General features: G+C 36.4%; 3 protein-coding genes across 21 annotated transcripts in view; 1 reads left to right on the forward strand and 2 right to left on the reverse strand.

The window, feature by feature from the left end:
- Positions 1-19,774, forward strand: part of caska (calcium/calmodulin dependent serine protein kinase a) — a 174,708-nt gene that overhangs the window by 129,581 nt on the left and 25,353 nt on the right. For 8 of the 19 annotated variants that reach the window (XM_039678090.2, XM_039678093.2, XM_089133162.1 and 5 more), the window contains exons 6-13: positions 9,029-9,131; positions 9,601-9,779; positions 10,076-10,198; positions 11,139-11,222; positions 11,475-11,574; positions 13,120-13,137; positions 13,255-13,376; positions 15,473-15,550. In XM_039678090.2, coding sequence (XP_039534024.1) covers positions 9,029-9,131; positions 9,601-9,779; positions 10,076-10,198; positions 11,139-11,222; positions 11,475-11,574; positions 13,120-13,137; positions 13,255-13,376; positions 15,473-15,550 — 807 coding nt within the window. The remainder of the gene's footprint in view (positions 1-9,028; positions 9,132-9,600; positions 9,780-10,075; positions 10,199-11,138; positions 11,223-11,474; positions 11,575-13,119; positions 13,138-13,254; positions 13,377-15,472; positions 15,551-19,774) is intronic. The other 11 variants (XM_039678091.2, XM_039678102.2, XM_039678104.2 and 8 more) reach the window with 3 other exon arrangements.
- Positions 614-3,376, reverse strand: LOC120483174 (cysteinyl leukotriene receptor 2). The gene is made up of 2 exons (XM_039678114.2): positions 3,217-3,376; positions 614-1,607 (listed from the first exon to the last, which is right to left on the reverse strand). Exons 1-2 carry the CDS (start codon positions 3,279-3,281, stop codon positions 617-619), a joined length of 1,056 nt encoding a protein of 351 aa, XP_039534048.2. The 5' UTR covers positions 3,282-3,376; the 3' UTR covers positions 614-616.
- On the reverse strand, positions 5,372-8,437 carry gpr34b (G protein-coupled receptor 34b). Its single transcript, XM_039678112.2, has 2 exons — positions 8,316-8,437; positions 5,372-8,210 (listed from the first exon to the last, which is right to left on the reverse strand). The coding sequence occupies exon 2, from the start codon at positions 8,185-8,187 to the stop codon at positions 7,075-7,077; it is 1,113 nt and encodes a 370-aa protein (XP_039534046.1). The 5' UTR covers positions 8,188-8,210; positions 8,316-8,437; the 3' UTR covers positions 5,372-7,074.

The raw sequence follows: 19,774 nt of genomic DNA on the forward strand, positions 1-19,774 counted from the left end.
AATTTTGACTTTTTTCAGACATTTTGCATATTGCAAGTCAGAATTGTGTGATATAATGTCACAATTGCGAGTTATAAAGTCAGAACTACGTGATATAAAGTCACAATTGTATGTTGTAAAGTCACAATTTTAAGATATAAACTCATTTAGTCTAGCGTCAAGTTCAAATCCTCCACTGTTAATCTACTAACGCTCCTGACTGCTTTGTCGGACAAAATGGCGGATTATGATTGGTCAGATCGCCTGTCAATCATACTCCCTGCAAAGGATGTTTATATCTCGCAATTCTGACTTTATTACATGCAGAATATAAACACAATTTCAGCCTTACTGAAATAAAAGTTTAGTTGCCATTGAAACCAAGAAGGTTGCTCCACCATAGCCAACAAGGAATGTTTTAGTATGTATACTCTGCACCATTGTACCATGTGAATTGCCCGCAAGTTTGGTTTTGTCCATTAGTATTGGTTGTAATAACACAGCTCCCTGAGGTTAGCGTGTTTCACAGTTTGCTGAATGCATCACACAGGAAATACAAAAGTTGCAACCAATTTCTTCAGAACTGTGTTGGTTGCTGGCCTCATTCAGTTTCATTTTTCTTTGGTTCGTGGCTTAATTAAGTTCCATTTTTCTGCGGTTCTTCAATGTTTTCGGTCACATGTATAGTATGTATCTGAGGTGTCTCCAGGCTCTTGGAGGCTTCAGCTTTGGGTTTGACCCTGGTGTTGCGATTTGCCCGACAGCAGCGCAAACGAAACACCAGCTGAAGGATGGGATGCAGACAACAGCTAAGAGCTGCAATGAAGATGGTGCTTGTTTTTATCCTGTACTTTGCTTGACAGTTTTCATTATCTGATGTTAATAAGATGATTCTTTGCACATGGTAGGGTAGGAAGCATAGGACAAACATTATGACTGAGGCCAGGATCTTTCTGCGAACCTTTAGAGTTCCTCCGGGTCCAAATCTAGCTCCCCTCACCTTCTGCAGATGGAAGACCAGCAGGCTATAGCTGACCAACATCAGGCACAAAATGGAGAAGAATGCTGAAACGCCAACACAGTGTATAGTTTTGAATTGATCTCGATAAAGAATGTAACTGTTGACAACTTGGTCAAAGCAGGTCCCGTTGATTTGTAGACTCAGTTTAAGTCCCATGCTCGTGCTGACGACTGTGGTGATAATCAACCAGGTAGAAAAGCAGAGGATCCAACTAGACAGAGTACGTTTAAAGATCCGAAAGAATGCGTAGCCTGGTTTCACCACCGTGGCGTAGCGATTGATGCTGGTCCACAAAAGAAAGCTCATGTTGCAATAGAGGTTAATGTAGAAGCAAGAAAAATTTATCATTTCCACTGCATTGCAGGCTGGAGATCCAGATAGCCAATTGATGTTCTCTTTGTAGTAGGCTATCCTGAAGAAAAAACTGCAGCAAATCAGCAGGTCTGACACAATTATATTCAAAGTGAAGATGGCAGTGGGTGTCCTCTCTGATCTCCAAAGATCCACCAAGACTATTCCATTGGTTGGAAGGCCCAGGACAGCCAAAAAGAGATAGAGCCAAGGCAAGATGGTTTCATTGCTTTCTTCAGGATGTATCCTGCATGTGCTAAGGAAATAAAGAGAGGAAGAAAATGAAAACCGGGAACTCACAGCTTCTTACTTCTGGATGGAAATGAGCAACGTGGCTAAGTTATCTTTTTACTCAACATGTCAGACTGCGTGTGTGTATATACATTCAAAATATATTCATTCAAAAAAAAATATTGATTCCAAACTTTTGATAAAGAGACCATCTTTGGCTATAGCTGTGCATTAAACGATTTAGTAAAGAACCACCCGATGCAAAGTGCTAACTATGGATTATACCGCTTATACCACTGACAATTTATAGCTGTTATTGATATTTGCAGTGCAATATTTGATAGGCAGGGACAAAATGATGTAAACTACACACACACACACACACACACACACACACACACACACACACAAAATGTCTAGAATATATATATGTATGCATGTATGTATGAGTATGTGAGTGTGTGTGTATGTGTATATATATATATAGGGCTGTCAAACGATTAATCGCGATTAATCGCATCCAAAATTAAAGTTTGTGTTTACATAATATATGTGGGTGAACTGTGTATAATTATTTTATATATATATAAATACATACACATGCTTGTATATATTTAAGAAATGTTTTCATATAGATTTATATATAATTTATATGATATGTAAATATAAATATTTTATATATAAATCATATTTTTTTTGTTAAATATACATGCATGTGTGTGTATTTATATTTATACAAAATAATTATATATATATATATATATATATATATATAAAATAATTATGCACAGTGCACCCACATATATTATGTAAACACAAACTTTTATTTTGGATGCGATTAATCGCGATTAATAGTTTGGCAGCCCTAATATATATATATATATATATATATATATATATATATATGTGTGTGTGTGTGTGTGTGTGCGTGCGTGTGTGTGTGTGTGTGTGTGTGTGTGTGTGTGTGTGTGTGTGTGCGCATGCGTGTGTATTTTTCCATGTATACATTCATTGTCTCTTCATCACAAAACCCAGTAGTGATTTCAGCAGTCTTGCACTAAAATAATCTTATGGCCAGCTGGTTAAAATGATTACAAAATAGCTCTGTCACTGTCAAATTCCATGTCACTGGATTTGGTACTCCCTTATCAATGAAAATATTAATATAATACCGATAAAAATTCTGGCATTTCAAATTTTCGGTACCAACAATGATTTGCTGTCTACCTGGACAATTGAAGTTAATTGTTTTAAATGTACTGTAGCACAAGCACTTGTAAAACAAAAGGCCATTTGTTTTCCCTGTGTAAGTACATTTAAATAACAAAGCTTTAGTTTTTAAATTAATGATATTGATTTATTCTTGTTGTTTATTCTGTTCATCGAGTTTAGAGTCATAATACTTTTTTTACTCTTAGTGATCAATAACTAAAAATGTTGTCCATGTTGTTGAATGTTATTCAAACTGCTGACCAGCTGTGTGCTTGAGTTTGTGAAACATTGCGGTTGGGAATACACTAACTAACCTACAAACCCACAACAGACATACTCTGAAGAAGTAAAAATTAGATTATTATTGTTCAGACTGGAGTTTTAACCTCTCCATTGAGAAATGATGCAAATCAATACAGTACCTTTGATTGTTGTCTGAATCATTGACTCCCGAGGGATAGATTGCTATGCCACCTTGCATAGACATGATGCTTATCTATTGTCCGATACTTATGTTCATAATGTTTTACCCGTAGAATCTTGTGCACCGTAAGCTTGTTTGTGGCTGGGGTGTGCTCTTCAAATGTGCTTCACATATAGGAACTCTGTAGCTTCTCTTCAGACCACATCCTGGAAGCAGATCGTTTGTGGCACAGTTTGCACCAAAAGTCAAGTTTTTTCCTATTCATCTGTCTTATAATCGTATAATTTTAACCATATAATTAATATTAATAAATAACTGCAATAAGACCATGTGACAGAACCTATCAGTCTTTTTTTGTGCAAGCATTTCATTCTTTTTCTGTTCACAGTTCATAACCCCTTTGTAGTGACATATAAGCCATTTTTGAAGTCCTTCCCTCCCTTTTTTATTATGCTTTTCTCAGTGTTTTACCACTAAGGGGCACCCAAAGATCTGTGCTACTCTTTCTGCATGTTAAACCCCTCATGCATTTCTCATGATATGGTCTATGATATGGTCTATTTTATCAGGTTAACATTATATATATATATATATATATATATATATATATATATATATATATATATGAAGAGTTCAGATGCAAAAGCCTCTAAATGCCATTCGAAATTTTCTTCTTTAATGATGATTTTTGTCAAGCTTGTATATTTAAGTTCAGTGATTTCACTTAAATGGCAATGATAATTACCTATTAATTGTTATTTAAGTGAAATTACTGAACTTAAATATACAAGTTCGACAAAAATCATCATTAAAGAAGAAAATTTCAAATGGCATTTAGAGGCTTTTGCATCTGAACTCTTCATATATATACAACATTTTTATTGAATTACTATTCTATTGCCATTCTAGTGCCATCAGAGGGCACTCCACATCAGACAATTGTCATTCCCTCAATAACTACATCTCCCAAGTCCCATAACTCACTGCCCGGACTCTTCATCCATTAACACATTCACCTGTGTCTCATTATCTTGTTTAGCTCACCCCATATAAGCCTGGTTTTCTCATTCATTAGCTGCAAGGTTTTGTTTGCTGTTTTAGTTTAGCAATTCCGAGCATTCTCCCTGGTTTCATATCTCTTGGTTTTTGGATTTCTTGCCTGTTCCGTGAATTACTCTTTTGCCCGTGTTCCCTGCCTTGTTGTTGTGTTTATTATTGTCTGGACTGATTACGTTGTGTTTATGACCTTTGCCTTTTTTCGATTACGATTGTGAATTACCCTTTCAATAAAAGTGCATTTGGATCCTCAACTTTCATGTCTCGGAGCAGTTCGTGACAATACAAAGTGGATGCAGTTATCAAATGATCCCAGCTGTTATTACAGTACATAAAATATGTTTTTGCATGTATGGTAACTAGTATTGTATTAATAACTAGTATTATTAAGTATGTATTCACATGAGTTTAGACATATTATCTAACACTTTACAATAAGTGTTTATTGTTACACACTGAGTCCGAAATTTTCGTGTGTGTTTTTTCGTATTTGTGATTCGGTGGTTCTGAATTGTCAAACACCATTCAAACATCATTCAAACTGCTTGCTACGGATGCGAAAAACGCAGAAAGTCAAACCTGATTACATTTTTTTATGATGGACGAAAGTTTCGGAGGCAGTGTGCAAGCGACATTGACATAACGTGGGGTCGAATTTATTTTTTAACGTGCGAAAATTTCGGACGTGAATTTCCGACTCAGTATGCAAGGGCCTTAAACCTTAATTGATGCATTAGGTATCAACTAACTTTATTACACGGCTCTGTGGAATACTTGATTCTGATTGGTCAATCGCACCATCCAGCCGTATGTTATTCCTCGACGACTACCGTAGAAAACAAATAACACAGGCTCATTCTGTTAATGGAAGTCAGCAGCACTTATTTGTTAAGTTTTGCATTTGGTGAGCTAATAAAATATAAAAATTTAGTCAAATCAATTTTTTATGCAGTTATTTAATTGTCTTCCAGTATCGTGGACTCGTCCGGTTGCAAGTGCATCTAGCTGGTTGTTATCTCAGAATAAACCCAGACAGGGTGATCAGGACCCCGACGCGAAGCATCAAACAGATATTACAAAAAGTAGCTTTAGAAACATGTTTTATTTGATTCAACAATTTATTACACACATTTTTAGGCTTAAATGGCTATGTTTTTTTCAAAAGCTGCATCTGAATTGGTATTAAGATAAATTACAGATCGAAGCAGTTTGATTACCACCATTCTTCAAAATATCTTCATTTATGTTCCGCAAAAGAAAGAAAAACACAGTTTTGAAATGACACAAGTGTGTAAATGTTAAAGGAGCTGTATGTAAGAAATTGATTTCAATTAATCATAAAATGGCCCTGATATGTCACTAGACATTAAGAAATCATGTTCATTTGAAATACTTATATCACTGACAACAGTTGTCCGGCTAGGATATTGTCATTTAAAAAGTGAAGTTGCAGACCTCAACTGATGTTGATGTTGTCATGTTGTGTTTTGGTCTGATGCTCCACCCTCCCCCTATCTACCAATCAGGAAGTCAGTAGTGTTGTGCCATCCGGGTTGCCAGCTCTGCTCTAGTTACCACTATATACTCTAGTTATAGTGTTGCTGGATCCTGCAGCTGATCTGGCAACCTCGAGTCAGGGAGGAGGGGGAGGGGATGCACCGCTCTACAGTCATTTGAAAGTGATTGCAGTACCAGTTTTGGCCACAATCTTACATACAGCTCCTTTAATAAACAGAATTAAAATGAATAGTTTTTTTTTCATGAAGTGAAACTCTAAATAAGAAAGTAAAACTGACAGGTAAATGCCTAAATAAGTAAGTGATTGAGTCATTCATTCTATTCGTCTAAACGGCGAATTCATGAATGACGTAAAATGGCTCTCTTTATGAAGGGGTCACTAAATCTGCTTCACCTGAATGATTTGCTCAAAACACAGATTCGTTCAGAAACTAAACACTGCTGTGTGTTGTTCGGATGTGCACAACAGTTCTGCTCTGCCTTTTTAGGTAATATTTTCATTGGCAAAATTGAGCAAAAACAGACAATATTCTGTCTAAAATATCACAATATTAACTTTGTATTTATTGAATTGGTGAATAAAATCAATATCACATTTTCACTATTGTTATTTGAGACAAAAACAGCACTCGTGTGATATTGCTCTCATCACTGATATTGCGTAACGGTTTATTGGCTTATTATATTATTTAAATTTGAGACAAAAAATCATACAAAAGCATTTTTTGCCCTGAAATCTTGATTTCTAAGGCCATTCTAACGACGTCCTGTTGTCTACATAATATAGTAGAGTTGTTGCCTTTGCTTAATGTTTGTCACCAACTGTTTGAAATGTAAGATGACCTAGCTCTGGGGCGGGGAGGGTGAGTTAAATCCGCTAATCATTTCATTCACATATATTAATAATGTATAATGTATGAAAAAATAGATATTCATGTATAATGAACAAAAATGAATTAACAACAAACAATAGTTCACTTAAACAATATTTTCAATTTAGTTACACTTTTATTATTATTTAACTAACCTAGATAAATACATGCTTTCAAAATGTGTTCTTTGTTAGTTAATGATGCAATAAACAATGTTAAATTATTGAACCTTGTTGTAAAGTGTAACTACTTTTGTTTGATCTTTTTTTGTAAAACACATTAAAATAACTGTATTTTATTATTTTTTTTTTAAATGGTGTTTTTGATGGTTAACAAAAGGAAATACACTTTACACTGTTCACAACATATAACTATGTTTCATTTAACTTTGTTGTGCTTTTGGACATGGTTCATATGTTTGAAGAACTCTCATTGAACCTCAGACTTGATGTTTTGACCTCCTGGGTGTCTGTCCTAGGCACAACTACACTGATTTTTGACCGTTCTTTAGGAGAGTCACTAGAACTGATCTGTCCTCTGGTGATTTGCTGACAGAAGCAATTACAGATGATTTTCAGCATCACTTTGCGAACAGAACTACACAACAAAAAGTACATAACTGGATCCAAACAGCTATTAAGTGCAGATAGTAGTAGAACTACTTCATTGGTTTTATCCAACACATTTATCCTGTCGCAAGATATGCCAGTTTCCATCTGTGACATAATATAGAAAATCCTCACTGAGTGGTAGGGCACAAAACATATTGTGAAGAGGAGGAGCACGAAGAAAGATTTCCATGCTGTTTTGTTATACTTGGCTGCGTTTGGGAAATCTGGTTTCTTTCTGGAGGTTGTAAGGAGCTTCATTCCAATCCTTCCATAGCAGATTACCAACGCACCATAGACCACCCAAAATATACCCACGACGGCAAAGTTGAAATAGGCTTTCCATTTGGAGTTTTGCAGATTTTTATATTGGAAGCACTGTTGGGGTTCAACATTCTCTGGAGTCTGGACAATAAGTGGCGTTATTGCAGCAAGTGACACAATCCAGATGACACAGCAGAGAAGAGCACTCCACCGGCTCTGCAGAAACACCCGTCTGCAGGTTACCCTCTGTAACTTCAAGTAACGGTCTACACTTATGAAGCCCAGTAACACTATACTAATGTACATGTTCATGTAAAAGATGTTACCCACTGTCCTGCACAGTAATGACGGCAGCACCCACCGGTCATGGTTGGAATGGTACACCACTCGGAAAGGCAGGCATATCACAAGAAGTAAGTCAGCCAGAGCCAAGTTAATGAGAAAAATGCGAATAGAGTTTTTCTTTGGATGTACTCGCAGAAACACCCAAAGAGCTAGCAGGTTACCACCCAACCCAAACAGGAAGAAGAGTGCGTACAAAATAGCCAGCAGAACCCGCAAGCTGGAGTTGTCCATCTGGCAGTCTTGCTGGGGATTTTTTGACATGCTGGTCGGTGACACATTGGGAAAGTTTTGAAGATTGTTGCTCATCTTTGCATGTGCATAATCAAATCCTAGAAAGAGGAACAGGTGTCATAATAACACTAAATAAGGATATTTTTTAAGTTTGCATTAAATTAAATGTCTGATGTGTACTAGGTAATTGGAAAGTAACTTGCCTTGTTAATTCTGTCCATAATTCTGTTAAATGCCTCTGCCTAATATCTTCTCAGAACTGTCTTTGCAAACTTCCGTTTTTAGTTCCTTGGTAAACTTACAGAACAGCACAGCTGTGGACCAGTCAGCATTAACACTATACAAAGTGTGCAGATGCTTTTAAAGGGGGAAGAGCGTGTCTCTGAAACCACCTTTCAGCTCCACCACAGATCTTGTGACCACCAGATCAGATATATTAGGCTTGCTGAACAATGTTGAAATGATATTTAATCATTTTAAAATAATTCATTGTGGGGTATATTATCTTATTTTTTACATTGTTTCACGCATGGCTAATGTTCCACTTATGAAAATACAACATACAAATTATGATTCTTAACTTTTTTTCAAATTTTCATTTTATTTTCCATCAAATTGACCAAACAGGAAATTCCATTTTACAAATATTGGTGTTTTATCAAACCCCCTCCATTACCTATCCAACATGTAATGTATGTGGCAGTCGTCCTTATGTGTAGATTGCTGGAATAAATCCACAAAAAAACAAATTTTTGAAACAATACTTTTTTGTTTAAATAAATATTTTCTTTCTTTCTTCATTGTTATATTTAAATCACTCAGTCTTCACTTCCCTTGACTTTTAATGTCAATTCCAGTGTAGTTTGTACAACAGAGTAACTATCTTTTTTGTCTTTTCTTTCTTTTTTCACTGCAGCCTCATTGTGTGTTGCTGGCATCGAAGGAAAACTCTGCTCCAGTGAAACTGGGTGGCTTCGGTGTGGCTATTCAGTTGGGGGAATCCGGATTAGTGGCTGGAGGTACAGTACTTGGAAAACCCCTGTTTAAACTTGTAACATACAGCACATGAACATTTCCTGTGTACACTACCTGCACTGCAAACTAGAAGCATTTAGAAGCTTCTCGTCAGCATTATTCGTATGTAAAAGCCTGTAATTTAAGTTAAATGAAGCACAAACTACACAAAGAAATAACATCCTCTTTTCATTATATTGGCTTGAAGAACTGAAACTGATCTTGAAAGCATTTTAAAATATTAGTTCCTTAATATCATTCAAAACCATTTAGGACATCATAATTCAGTGTCACTTCATAAATTGGGTCATACATTTCAAATCATTCAGTTAATGATTTTCTTTGTCACTGCTGTTAGTGAGAGACTGTCTATGCATGATTGTGCTGCTTGATTGTTTAAATCTTGAATCAGCGACAGCTCTTTTGTATGTATTTGAATGGATGCTCACACGGGACATGTTGTCTGTGCCGTAGGCCGGGTGGGCACTCCGCACTTCATGGCCCCTGAGGTGGTGAAAAGGGAACCCTATGGGAAACCTGTGGATGTTTGGGGCTGTGGTGTCATTCTCTTCATCCTGCTGAGTGGCTGCCTGCCCTTCTATGGCACTAAAGAACGCCTGTTTGAAGCAATCATTAAAGGAAAATACAAGGTAGTAGTTTAATAGCATAGTCCGTCAAGACATGCTGGAAATATCTGGAAATAAGTCAGGCTAATAAAAGCAGCAACATATACTGATTTATTTAAGGGCTTAGATTATGAGGTAAGAAACCTGAAGTCCGTTACTTTTTACACAAAAATCACTTTAGTCCATTAGTATCAAGTGTCGTTATTGTCCGTGAACATGTTGGCAGAATCTGAGCATTGATTCTGGCACCATCACATGGTGGATAAGTGGTTTCAGAGGATCTGGGTTTGTCCATTTACAGTATGTGTGTGTGTGCTTTGCAGATGAACCCACGGCAGTGGGGCCACATCTCAGAGAGTGCCAAAGACCTGGTGCGCCGTATGCTGATGCTGGACCCTGCCGAGAGAATCACAGTGTATGAAGCACTCAACCACCCCTGGCTCAAGGTATCAACATAACTCAAGAAATATCTGCTTACTGATCTTACAGAGTTTTATTATTGTTGTTGCTGTTTTAAATTAATAATGCTATTAAAACCATACAAACCGTATGCATTATAGAGCTGGTAAGTCCCGCCCCTTCAGCTAACCCCGCTGGACCTCTAGGTTGATAAATCGTCAATGCAAGTGAATGAGAGAAAATAATTATTTTCTAATCCCGTTTGAATTTTGCAATGAATGTGAAAATATGTTGTCTGTGAATTTTTTATATAATGTTTCGTGTAAAGAATGCTACAATTTAGCGGGTATAATTTTCATACGGTTAGACTTTGTGTGAGAGCACTTTGTGGACTACAACTCTTTCGACGTGTTTGATATACATCAACCAGCCCACGGATCCCGCTAAACATGCCTGTGTCTTTGGTGTACTTCACTGCCTTCTTTCAGGAAGAGGACAAACTAGTTGAGCGTGGTGAAAACCGTGATTTGTGGAGGGAAAATGTGTTATGCGGCGACGTCACATATACGACGTGTAGTCTTTCTCGTTATGTCTATTCCACAACTGCTAGCCAAAGAATCATACAATATACTGTCAAACTCGTTACATGAGAAATTATATAAAAAATTCACAGACAACATATGGTACATTCATGGCACATTTCAAACGGGATCAGAAAATAATTATTTTCTCTCATTCACTTGCATTGACGCTTTTTCAACTTAGAGGTCCACTTGGAGTTTTACAGATGGGCGGGACTTACCAGCTCTATACTAATTATATATTGTTTTTCAGCATTATGTTTTCTTAATATGCTTTATTATACTTGTTTTTTGTATTTGTGTTCATGTAGATTTACATATGTTTCTGCGATAATTTATGGACTTAAGTTGCCCTTCTTTAATGAGATGAAGAAGCACTATTTGAAGTGTGTGTATTTCCTGTTAGGAGAGAGACCGCTATGCCTACAAAATCCACCTTCTTGAAACAGTCGAGCAGCTGAGGAAGTTCAACGCAAGGAGGAAGCTAAAAGTGAGACGTTGACACTTTAGAGTCTTTGCTTATTGTTTTAGTAATTGCTCTTGTGCATGATTCATGTGCATGTTCTTCAGTGTAATATAAATATCACAAATAAATAGTAATTAGGGCAACCACATTGTACTACCGGATGTGCATTGCACTGTGAAAGTAAAGGGATGGAAATACATGTTTAGAGGGGAATGTCCGCTAAATTCAGTTGTTGCCAAATATGCAGAGTTAATCAATATCTGTACGGCTTGACAGGGTGCAGTACTCGCCGCGGTCTCAAGTCACAAGTTCAACTCTTTCTATGGCGACCCACCTGAAGAACTGCCTGACTTCTCTGAAGACCCTACTTCATCAGGTACTACAGCAACCAGCAGAGGTGCAACATGAGCTCCAACCCACTTCCTGGACTGGGTTTTTTTTTGTTTTGTTTTTTTGCTGAATTATCGGTCTTGTAGTCTCCTATCATGGTGTTTTGGTTACTTTGATGTTATCTGCATGACAGAGAGAAAGAAATTAAGCTTGTAAGTAACTTGCTAAGACAAGCATTATGGTCCTTATTGCGCACAATTTAAGGGTTTGAACAAATCTCTAAGTCTCAGTAAGCTATCCCGCTAGACATAAATTGTTCCTCAAATCACATTGACTGTTGAGAAGAGGTGAATCCTATACAAAGAAAAATCTCATGGAGTTACGTTGAAGGAGTTGAGGGATAAAAATGTCATGAAGATTTAGGGTGCCCTCTTATGACTTGAGCCATTAAACAAATAGCTCTAGAAACTGCTTAGCAACACCCTAACAACCACCCACAATGACCTTGCATTAAGCCAGTGAGTTTTTGCACTAAAATGTTCTATTTTTTAACAATAGTCACAGAAACCTGTCTTGTTTAAATGTCTTATAGACCTCACTGTAAATTAAATGTAAATTTCACTTTTTCTCAACATTGACCACAAATAATTTGGTTTACAGCCTGGTCCACATTTCCTGTTTATTTATCATACCAATTGTGATTACATTTTTTCATGGCCCCCAATTGTGATTACATTACATTTTTTTCACTTAACACGCAATTTAAAGGTTTAGTTCACCCAAAAATTCTGTCATTAATTACTCAACCTAATGTCATTCCAAATCCGTAAGACAAAAAGTTAATAAGTTTGTAAAACTAGTCCACATGAATCGAGTGGTTTAGTCAAAGATTTTCGAAGACACATTCAGTTTCTACGCTCAACAGATTGCTTTTAAGCTTTGACTCAGTAATTATTCATCAAAACGCATACATTATGATCAACGGAAGCTCAAGCATGTTTGCTTGACATGCAAGAACCAATGAGGTTCATATTGTGTGTTTTACTCAGCACATTTGAGCTTCGGCAAGAACCAATAAGATTCATTCTTGTGTGTTAAACAATACATTTTAGCTTCCACTGAGTTTCATTCTTGTGCATCAAGCAAGTTCGGTTGAGCTTCTGTTTATGTTCCATGATCAATGTTTATATGTGAACAAAAGGTTGGATTCAATCTGTTCATCATATTAAACGATTCTGTTTCTTTAGAAAATTTGGACTAGACCACTCAATTCATTTGGATTTGTTTTATGATCACTTTATTAACCTTTTATGAACTTTAGGAAGTGGTAGTTGCATAGCTGTCAATGGAAAGATTTTATTACGATATTATTAAAATGATCTTCGTTTGGGTTCTGATTCTGAACAAATCCCCTAAGATATACTAGGAATTTCAATTGAACGTGCATTTGTATGTTGTTATTCACAAACTTCTCTAACTGATTGTTTTATGTGTGCACTTAAGAGTGTGGGTGACTTCTATCTTTAACCACATGACAATTTATTGTTAAAGTAATATGTTGTTGCTTGTTTCTATGCTGGCCTCCCTGCAGGACTACTAGCTGCAGAAAGTAGGTCTAAATGTCTGTCCCTTAATGAAGTCTTGATTCTTTCAAATCAAGTTCATGCTTTTTCTGGGTTTCTGAAGGTCATGGTGTTTCCTCACTTGTGTTTGTGTACATGTAAAGGGGCTGTGTCACAAGTGCTGGACAGTTTGGAGGAGATCCATGCACTGACAGACTGCAGTGAGAAAGACCTGGACTTTCTACACAGTGTCTTCCAGGACCATCACCTCCACACATTGCTTGATGTAAGAGGCTGTAATATACAGTCAAATACACATATACACACCCCATACAATAGAAGTGGTTGTGTTAAGATGCTGTTATATATTTGTGCAATTAACTTGCTTTGAACTTTAAAGTAAATGTCTCATTAGGATTTTCTTCTTCTTTCTTGCTTGCTTTTGATGAGTCAGCAACAACCTAGTCTCACTGAGTTCATTGAGATTGCAGTTCCAGTTTGATTAATTGGCTTTGTGCAATTTCTGTGAATGTCAGGGTGCTAGATTTTTAGCTAGATTTCTTTCTTTTTTTTTTTTTTTTTACAGCAATTTAATAACACTGTTAAAGCTGCAGTCCGTAGCTTTTTGGGGGTTAAAAATGCTAACAGCCTACAATCTTGATTAATACCCTTCCACTACCCAAACAAAAAGCCATCCATGCTACAGATATCAATTTACTTGAAATAATTGGCCAGGACTAACTTTCAGTTTTTTTTTTTTTTGTCTGGCTCCCACAGCTGATCAGACAATAAATGTCAGTAGACCAATTTCAGAATTTCCCATTCAGCTTTCCACAGAAAATGTTTGTGTTGTTTTGTTTTATTTGAGAACTCAGTGGACTTTGTTCATGCGTTGTTCTTTGTTCATTCATTGCAAGCACACACACACATGCACTTGTTTTTTTTTTTTTTTTTTCTTTGTTTTTTTTATTATGGCATTATGCACATTTTTGTGAGTGTGAATGAGTGCAGCTGTGGACTCTCTTCCCAGTCTCTGTATTTGTGTGCGTCTGTATACCAAGGTCTCTATAGAGAGGCGTACAGCTTGGTACAACCCAGTGTGGATGATAGGGTCTGTCTCCATAGCCACAGGCCAGAGGCAAGCAGAGAGGAGGGCTCTGTGGGTAAGATTATCACCAGTAGGCTGTGAATGCATGTCGTCTCATTGAGAACTCAACTCCTACCCTGAATAGGGAGGGAAACAATAGCACCTATTGTCAAACCTCCATGCTTTTTACTGTTGTGGCTCCTGCAGTATCTGTGTATCAGAAGAGTTACTCCAGACTTTGCCATCCTCTCCATTCAAGCTCTGAGTGTAACTCTAGCTTCATGAAACAGAGGACAGAGGGGTTGAGATCCTATCAGGACCAACTTTGTCTGGAGTTTAACTTCGGTTTTGGTTGTTTTTTCTTTGGCTGTGGTGAGTAAACTGGGATATTTTTTATTTTAATTGTTTGTTAAAGGTGTTGCAACATGTGCTGTTACCCTTAAACTCAGCTAAAACTGCATGTGCGTCACAGCAAACTGCAGCTGAATCAGATGAACTCTGGAGACATGGAGAACATATGTTAATGCAATTACAGCTGTTCATCACTGGAATACATTTTAAAAAGTATTTAATTAAACGTATTTTTTTAATTAACATTTTGCTGGGAAAATCTGTAGCCTGTTAAATGCAATAGAGCTGCTCAGTTGTGATGTAAATTTTGCATGCCCCAAACAAAAGCAGCAATGTCAGAGAAATGTTATTGCATGTGAGGGTCAGTGTTGGGAAAGTTCACTTTCTACATGAACTAGTTCAAAGTTCAGTTCACAATCTAACATATTCTTTTTTTTTTCATAATTCTTTTTTTCCCATAATGTTGCTGCAAGCTATTTTTTTATTATTATTGCCATATACAGTCCATATACAACCACAGACAGCAATTATTTTATCGGCGGGCAAAGTTTGCACAGAAATGTACGATTTTTCCCATACTCACTGACCTTGTCATAAAACTCACGGTGGCTGGTGTTGCCAGATTGGGTGTTTTTTTTGTTTTTTTTGCTTCATTTTTAAGGCCTGTTTACGGTGTTTTAACCGGGTTTTCGCCTGGAAGGCGCTATAGAAATCTGGCACCTTATTGAACGAAGTTAAAGTGAGAGAGCGTGCGTTCACAGACACCAGAATGAACGAGTTCACAGTAACATTCATCAGGCAGTAATTCACATTTGCCCAAAATATGAACGTGGTCAAGCACAACACTGGTGAGGGTTAACCTCTTATTGTTTTTCCTTTACTCAAAAAGCAAAAGGAGCCAAGGAGTCTTCTGATTATTGCTCTGCCCATTTTCACTTTTTCAGCTATACGACAAGATAAACACCAAGTCTTCACCGCAAATCAGGAATCCTGCAAGTGACGCAGTATCGAGAGCCAAAGAGGTGAGTGCAGGCTACAGTAATGGAAAGATACTTTTCTAGCACAAGTTAATTACCTTCATTGTAGTTTTTTTTCTTGTTTTTCGATTAAAAAAAAAACTATCTGGAGTCAGGACTCTTTTTTTTTCACTTTTATGCACAACCTGTCCATTTCAGAAAAGATGCAGTTTAAATGCCTCTTTTCAATATCTTCAACAAGAAAGTATGTTAATGTGACTCAATGACTTAGAATAATATTTAGATGATTTGAATGTGTTAATTCGAAAGGGGTAGTTACTCACCCCCTTTTCATCCAAGATGTCCATGTCGAAATAAAAAATAAGGTTTTTGATGAAAACATACCAGGATTTTTCTACATATAATGCACTTTACTGGTAACCAAACGTTTCAAGGTCCAAAAGACAGTTTCAGTGCAAACTGCAAACTGCAAAGGGCTCTAAATGATTTCAGATGATGAATGAGGGTGAAGCGATCGCTCATTTAAAAAAAAAGTTTTCAATTTTATAAGCTCAAATTGTGACCTTGCTCTGTTCTTTGATGCACGTTCGTGACACTCCTGTTCGAACTCATTCATCAAAATGAATGAATCTTTTTCCGAGTCAATTCGTTCATTTCGTTCGTTGAATGAACCAAATGACACGAAAAAAGATTCATTCATTTTGATAAACGAGTTTGAACAGGAGAGTCACGAACGCGCATAAAACTTAAACTTTTTTTTTTTTTAATGAGCGATAGTTTCGCTTGATAAGACCCTTATTCATCGTCTGGAATCGTTTAAAGCCCTTTGAACAGTTTGCACTGAAACTGTCTTTTGGACCAAACTGTCTTTTGGACCTTGAAGTCCATTATATGGAGAAAAATGCTGGAATGTTTTCATCAAAAACCTTAATTTCTTTTCGACTGAAGAAAGAATGACATGGACATCTTGGATGACATGGGGTGAGTAAATTATCAGCAAAAGTTTTTTTTTTTTTTTTTTTAAACTGAACTTTAAATATTTAATACTCTGTTTATCAGAATATTTGATGTGTTTGTCCTCCTTTTGATCAACTATTCTGTCTAGTTTATATTTCCATTTTAATACAGCTCATGAAGATATTCAGAAATGGCTCACTGCATGATCTACTCACACCTTGGCTTTCCTAGAAACTGAATTTCCTCTCTGCATATTTCTGTCATGGTTTTTTCACTTCTGCTCTGTGGCTTTTTTCGTAGTTGACTGACAGACTTGTTTAAAATTAATTTATAACACTAGAAGTGAGCTAAATTGTAATATAACTGAAAGCTGATCACATGGGGAAAACACACACATTATGACTTTTTTCATGTACATTTTGTTAAATAAAATGTATTTTACAGATGAAGGTCATCACAAATCGCACAAATTTGACCTTTTCAAATAGCAAATCCGTTTTAGTAATTTTATACCGTGTTTGTTCAAATCTGTTATTTTGAAAGCACCATGTGACAGACATTCATTTAATTTTATATAGTTTAAAAGGACGACCTCAACCAGAAGCCTGTTTTGTACTTCATATGCCTCCTAGAATCTTTAATATTAGTGTGTGATTTAGCTATGTGACATTTACAGATCCCTAGTGGTCTATTGCTTGTGTGAGCACATGCCTGTTTTCTTCCTGGTGAATTAGAATGCAGTCAAAAATCCACATTAACAAGTCAATATGTTTGCTTGCTTTTACCTAAGGAGTAGACTAGAAAAAAATATAGAATAATGACTGTGTGGATTTGGACAAAGCAGCTCTCTTTATTGCCATTGATATGTAAGTGTAGAAGATTAGCATTGAGATCACACAGACTGACATGACCCTTCTCAATTTACCTGAGAGTAAATTTGTGAAAGTGGAAATGCATTTTGCTTGGTGATCTTATCGGGCTGTATGTTTGATGTGTGACTGTCTGTGTGCTTTCCTCACTGTTGGCTGAAGCGTTTGCTCTCTTCATTTGCACAGAAATTGTTAAAATCTTCACAATTAACACAAATAGACAGTGAATAGTTATTCTAATGTTTCTATTTTCTCATTAACACACTAAATGAAGTTTAACTATCCATTAACCACAATATCCAGTAAATTTACGAGCATTCTAAAAAAAAATCCCTTGCTGGCTCTAAAGACATAATATACTTTGATACAGTATTTCTTATAAAGAGCTGATGTTAATGAGGACAGGTCGGCAGGAAAGGTAATGATAACCAAAAGTGAAGGTAATGCAGTCTAAAATGTAGCAAAAGTTAATGTAACAATTTAATTAATTTAATTCAATGTAATACATTTTTTAGGAATAATAGGAAATGATGATGGATTTCTTTACATCCTCATTTAAATTCACTCCATCTATTTGGTAAATGCATGTTATTGATTTTTAGGGCTGCCCCCAGAATAAATATTTTTCTAGTCGACTAGTAGTCGTTCATTTAAGCGCATTGTTGAATAGTCGCACGTTTTTGATATTAAATTAATTACTTAAATATTACTTTAAATTATAAATTAGCATTCAAGGGCAGGCTTATCATTTGCCACAGTGCACAGGAAAAGTAATGATTATACATTTGTAAGAAAAAAAAACAGCAAGGAGACTTGCTGAATCATTTATAGGTAAATAGTGTTTTCTGAGTCAGTGTCGGCTGCAAAGATGAATTTGACATTTCATACGGATTACGTAGTCAGAGAATATTTGTCTTCAAATTTGAATTGGTTAATTTAAAAGTAGTCATTTCAGACATGTAGTAAATGTCTTTGAGGCGTGTATATGCTTGTTTGAGTATTGGTATCGGATCATTTTTGTGGCACGCTCCAAAAAGACGTACACAGAGACAGAGATTGCAGAAAGTGCATCCACTTTTGTTCTTTTTTTTTTTTTCAAAAGCTTGAGTGTTGTTGTTATTGTGAATGCACACAAATAAAAGTAGACACAGTTTCAAATTATGTATTAGTCTATTTTAAGTTAGTTTCGCTGTTATCAGGAAAAGTAATTTCCACATGAATACTTGGATATGCGCACATTTATCTAGGATAAATAATATAATAAAAATAATTTGTTACATTTATATAGCGCTTTTCTTGGTACTCAAAGCACTATGGAAGTGTGAATCTCAACCACTACCAATGTGCAGCATCCACCTGGATGATCTCACGGCAGCCATATTGCACCAGAACACCCACCAGCTTACTGGTGGAAAGGAGACAGAGAGATAATATTAGAGTGAGCGGCCATGTAAGGTGGCTAACATTAGGCTGCTACTTACATGTTGTAAATGACAGTCCATATTTGAAGGTGATGAATGAAAGGCAAACATTTGGATTTCCTGCCATAATTAATCACCACATGGACCAGCGTGTTAATGATCTATCCGTCATGGACTTCATCACTTCCTGTAGAGTTTTTTTTTTCTGTGACTAACAAACGAATTAAAATTTGGTCGAGTAAGACTAACGTGTAGCCGACTATTAGGGGGCGGCCCTATTGATCTTATTATCAATGATTCATCTATGTACGTACGTATGAAATTTTCTTATTTTTAAATTTATTTTGTATTAAATGATCCAGTGAAAAGACTTCTCTCTGGTGATGTATGTCAGACTTCTCAAATCATTTAGTTAGCTTAAACATGCTTCCATTACATCTCGACTTTAAACTGCTGTTTTAGGAGGGGAGCGCTCCCCCATTCAGTTATCATATATTAATTGCGTCAACTGTAGCTTTCTTTAAATGTCAACGAATCCTAACTTAATGATATTTAATAACCTTGATCAAACAGAAGTATTTAAACAGTCCCCATAAAGAGATTAAAGGAATCTTAGTTTGGATAGTTAAAACCATCTGCATTCTCTAAGATAAAAATAGTTAGTTTCAAACTAGTCTCGATGGATGCTTCTGGTCTTAATCTATAGATTGATGGCCTCCCTCAGTGGTTCTCTTAGTGTTGACTCCTCTAAAACCAGTCCCTTCTTCTCAGACACAAGTCACACAACCTATAAAGCTCAACAACTTCCTTTAGCATTGCACATCAAAAAGGAACTCGGGCTGGCTGGTGATTAAAGAGCTGTGCTCTTGAATAACCCTCCTTGGCCTCTTGCTTGTGATCACTGGCAGTGGTGAAATGCTTAAGGATTATCCTCTTTGTATTGCTTAGAGCCAGCGGGGCGGAAACTAACCCATCACCTGCACTGTTTTCCCGAGCGACTGAATCTTGCGGAGACGGCGAAA

Source organism: Pimephales promelas, chromosome 7 (genome assembly GCF_988280905.1).
Source record: "Pimephales promelas chromosome 7, fPimPro1.hap1.1, whole genome shotgun sequence".
NCBI classification, from domain to species: Eukaryota; Metazoa; Chordata; class Actinopteri; order Cypriniformes; family Leuciscidae; genus Pimephales; species Pimephales promelas.

Coding starts and splice junctions, on each gene's coding strand:
- gpr34b (XM_039678112.2), bottom strand. CDS start 8,187: ATGAGCAACAATCTTCAAAACTTTCCCAATGTGTCACCGACCAGCATG.
- LOC120483174 (XM_039678114.2), bottom strand. CDS start 3,281: ATGTCTATGCAAGGTGGCATAGCAATCTATCCCTCGGGAGTCAATGAT. Junction 1,608..3,216: donor GATTCAGACAACAATCAAAG/GTACTGTATTGA, acceptor TTATTTCCTTAG/CACATGCAGGATACATCCTG.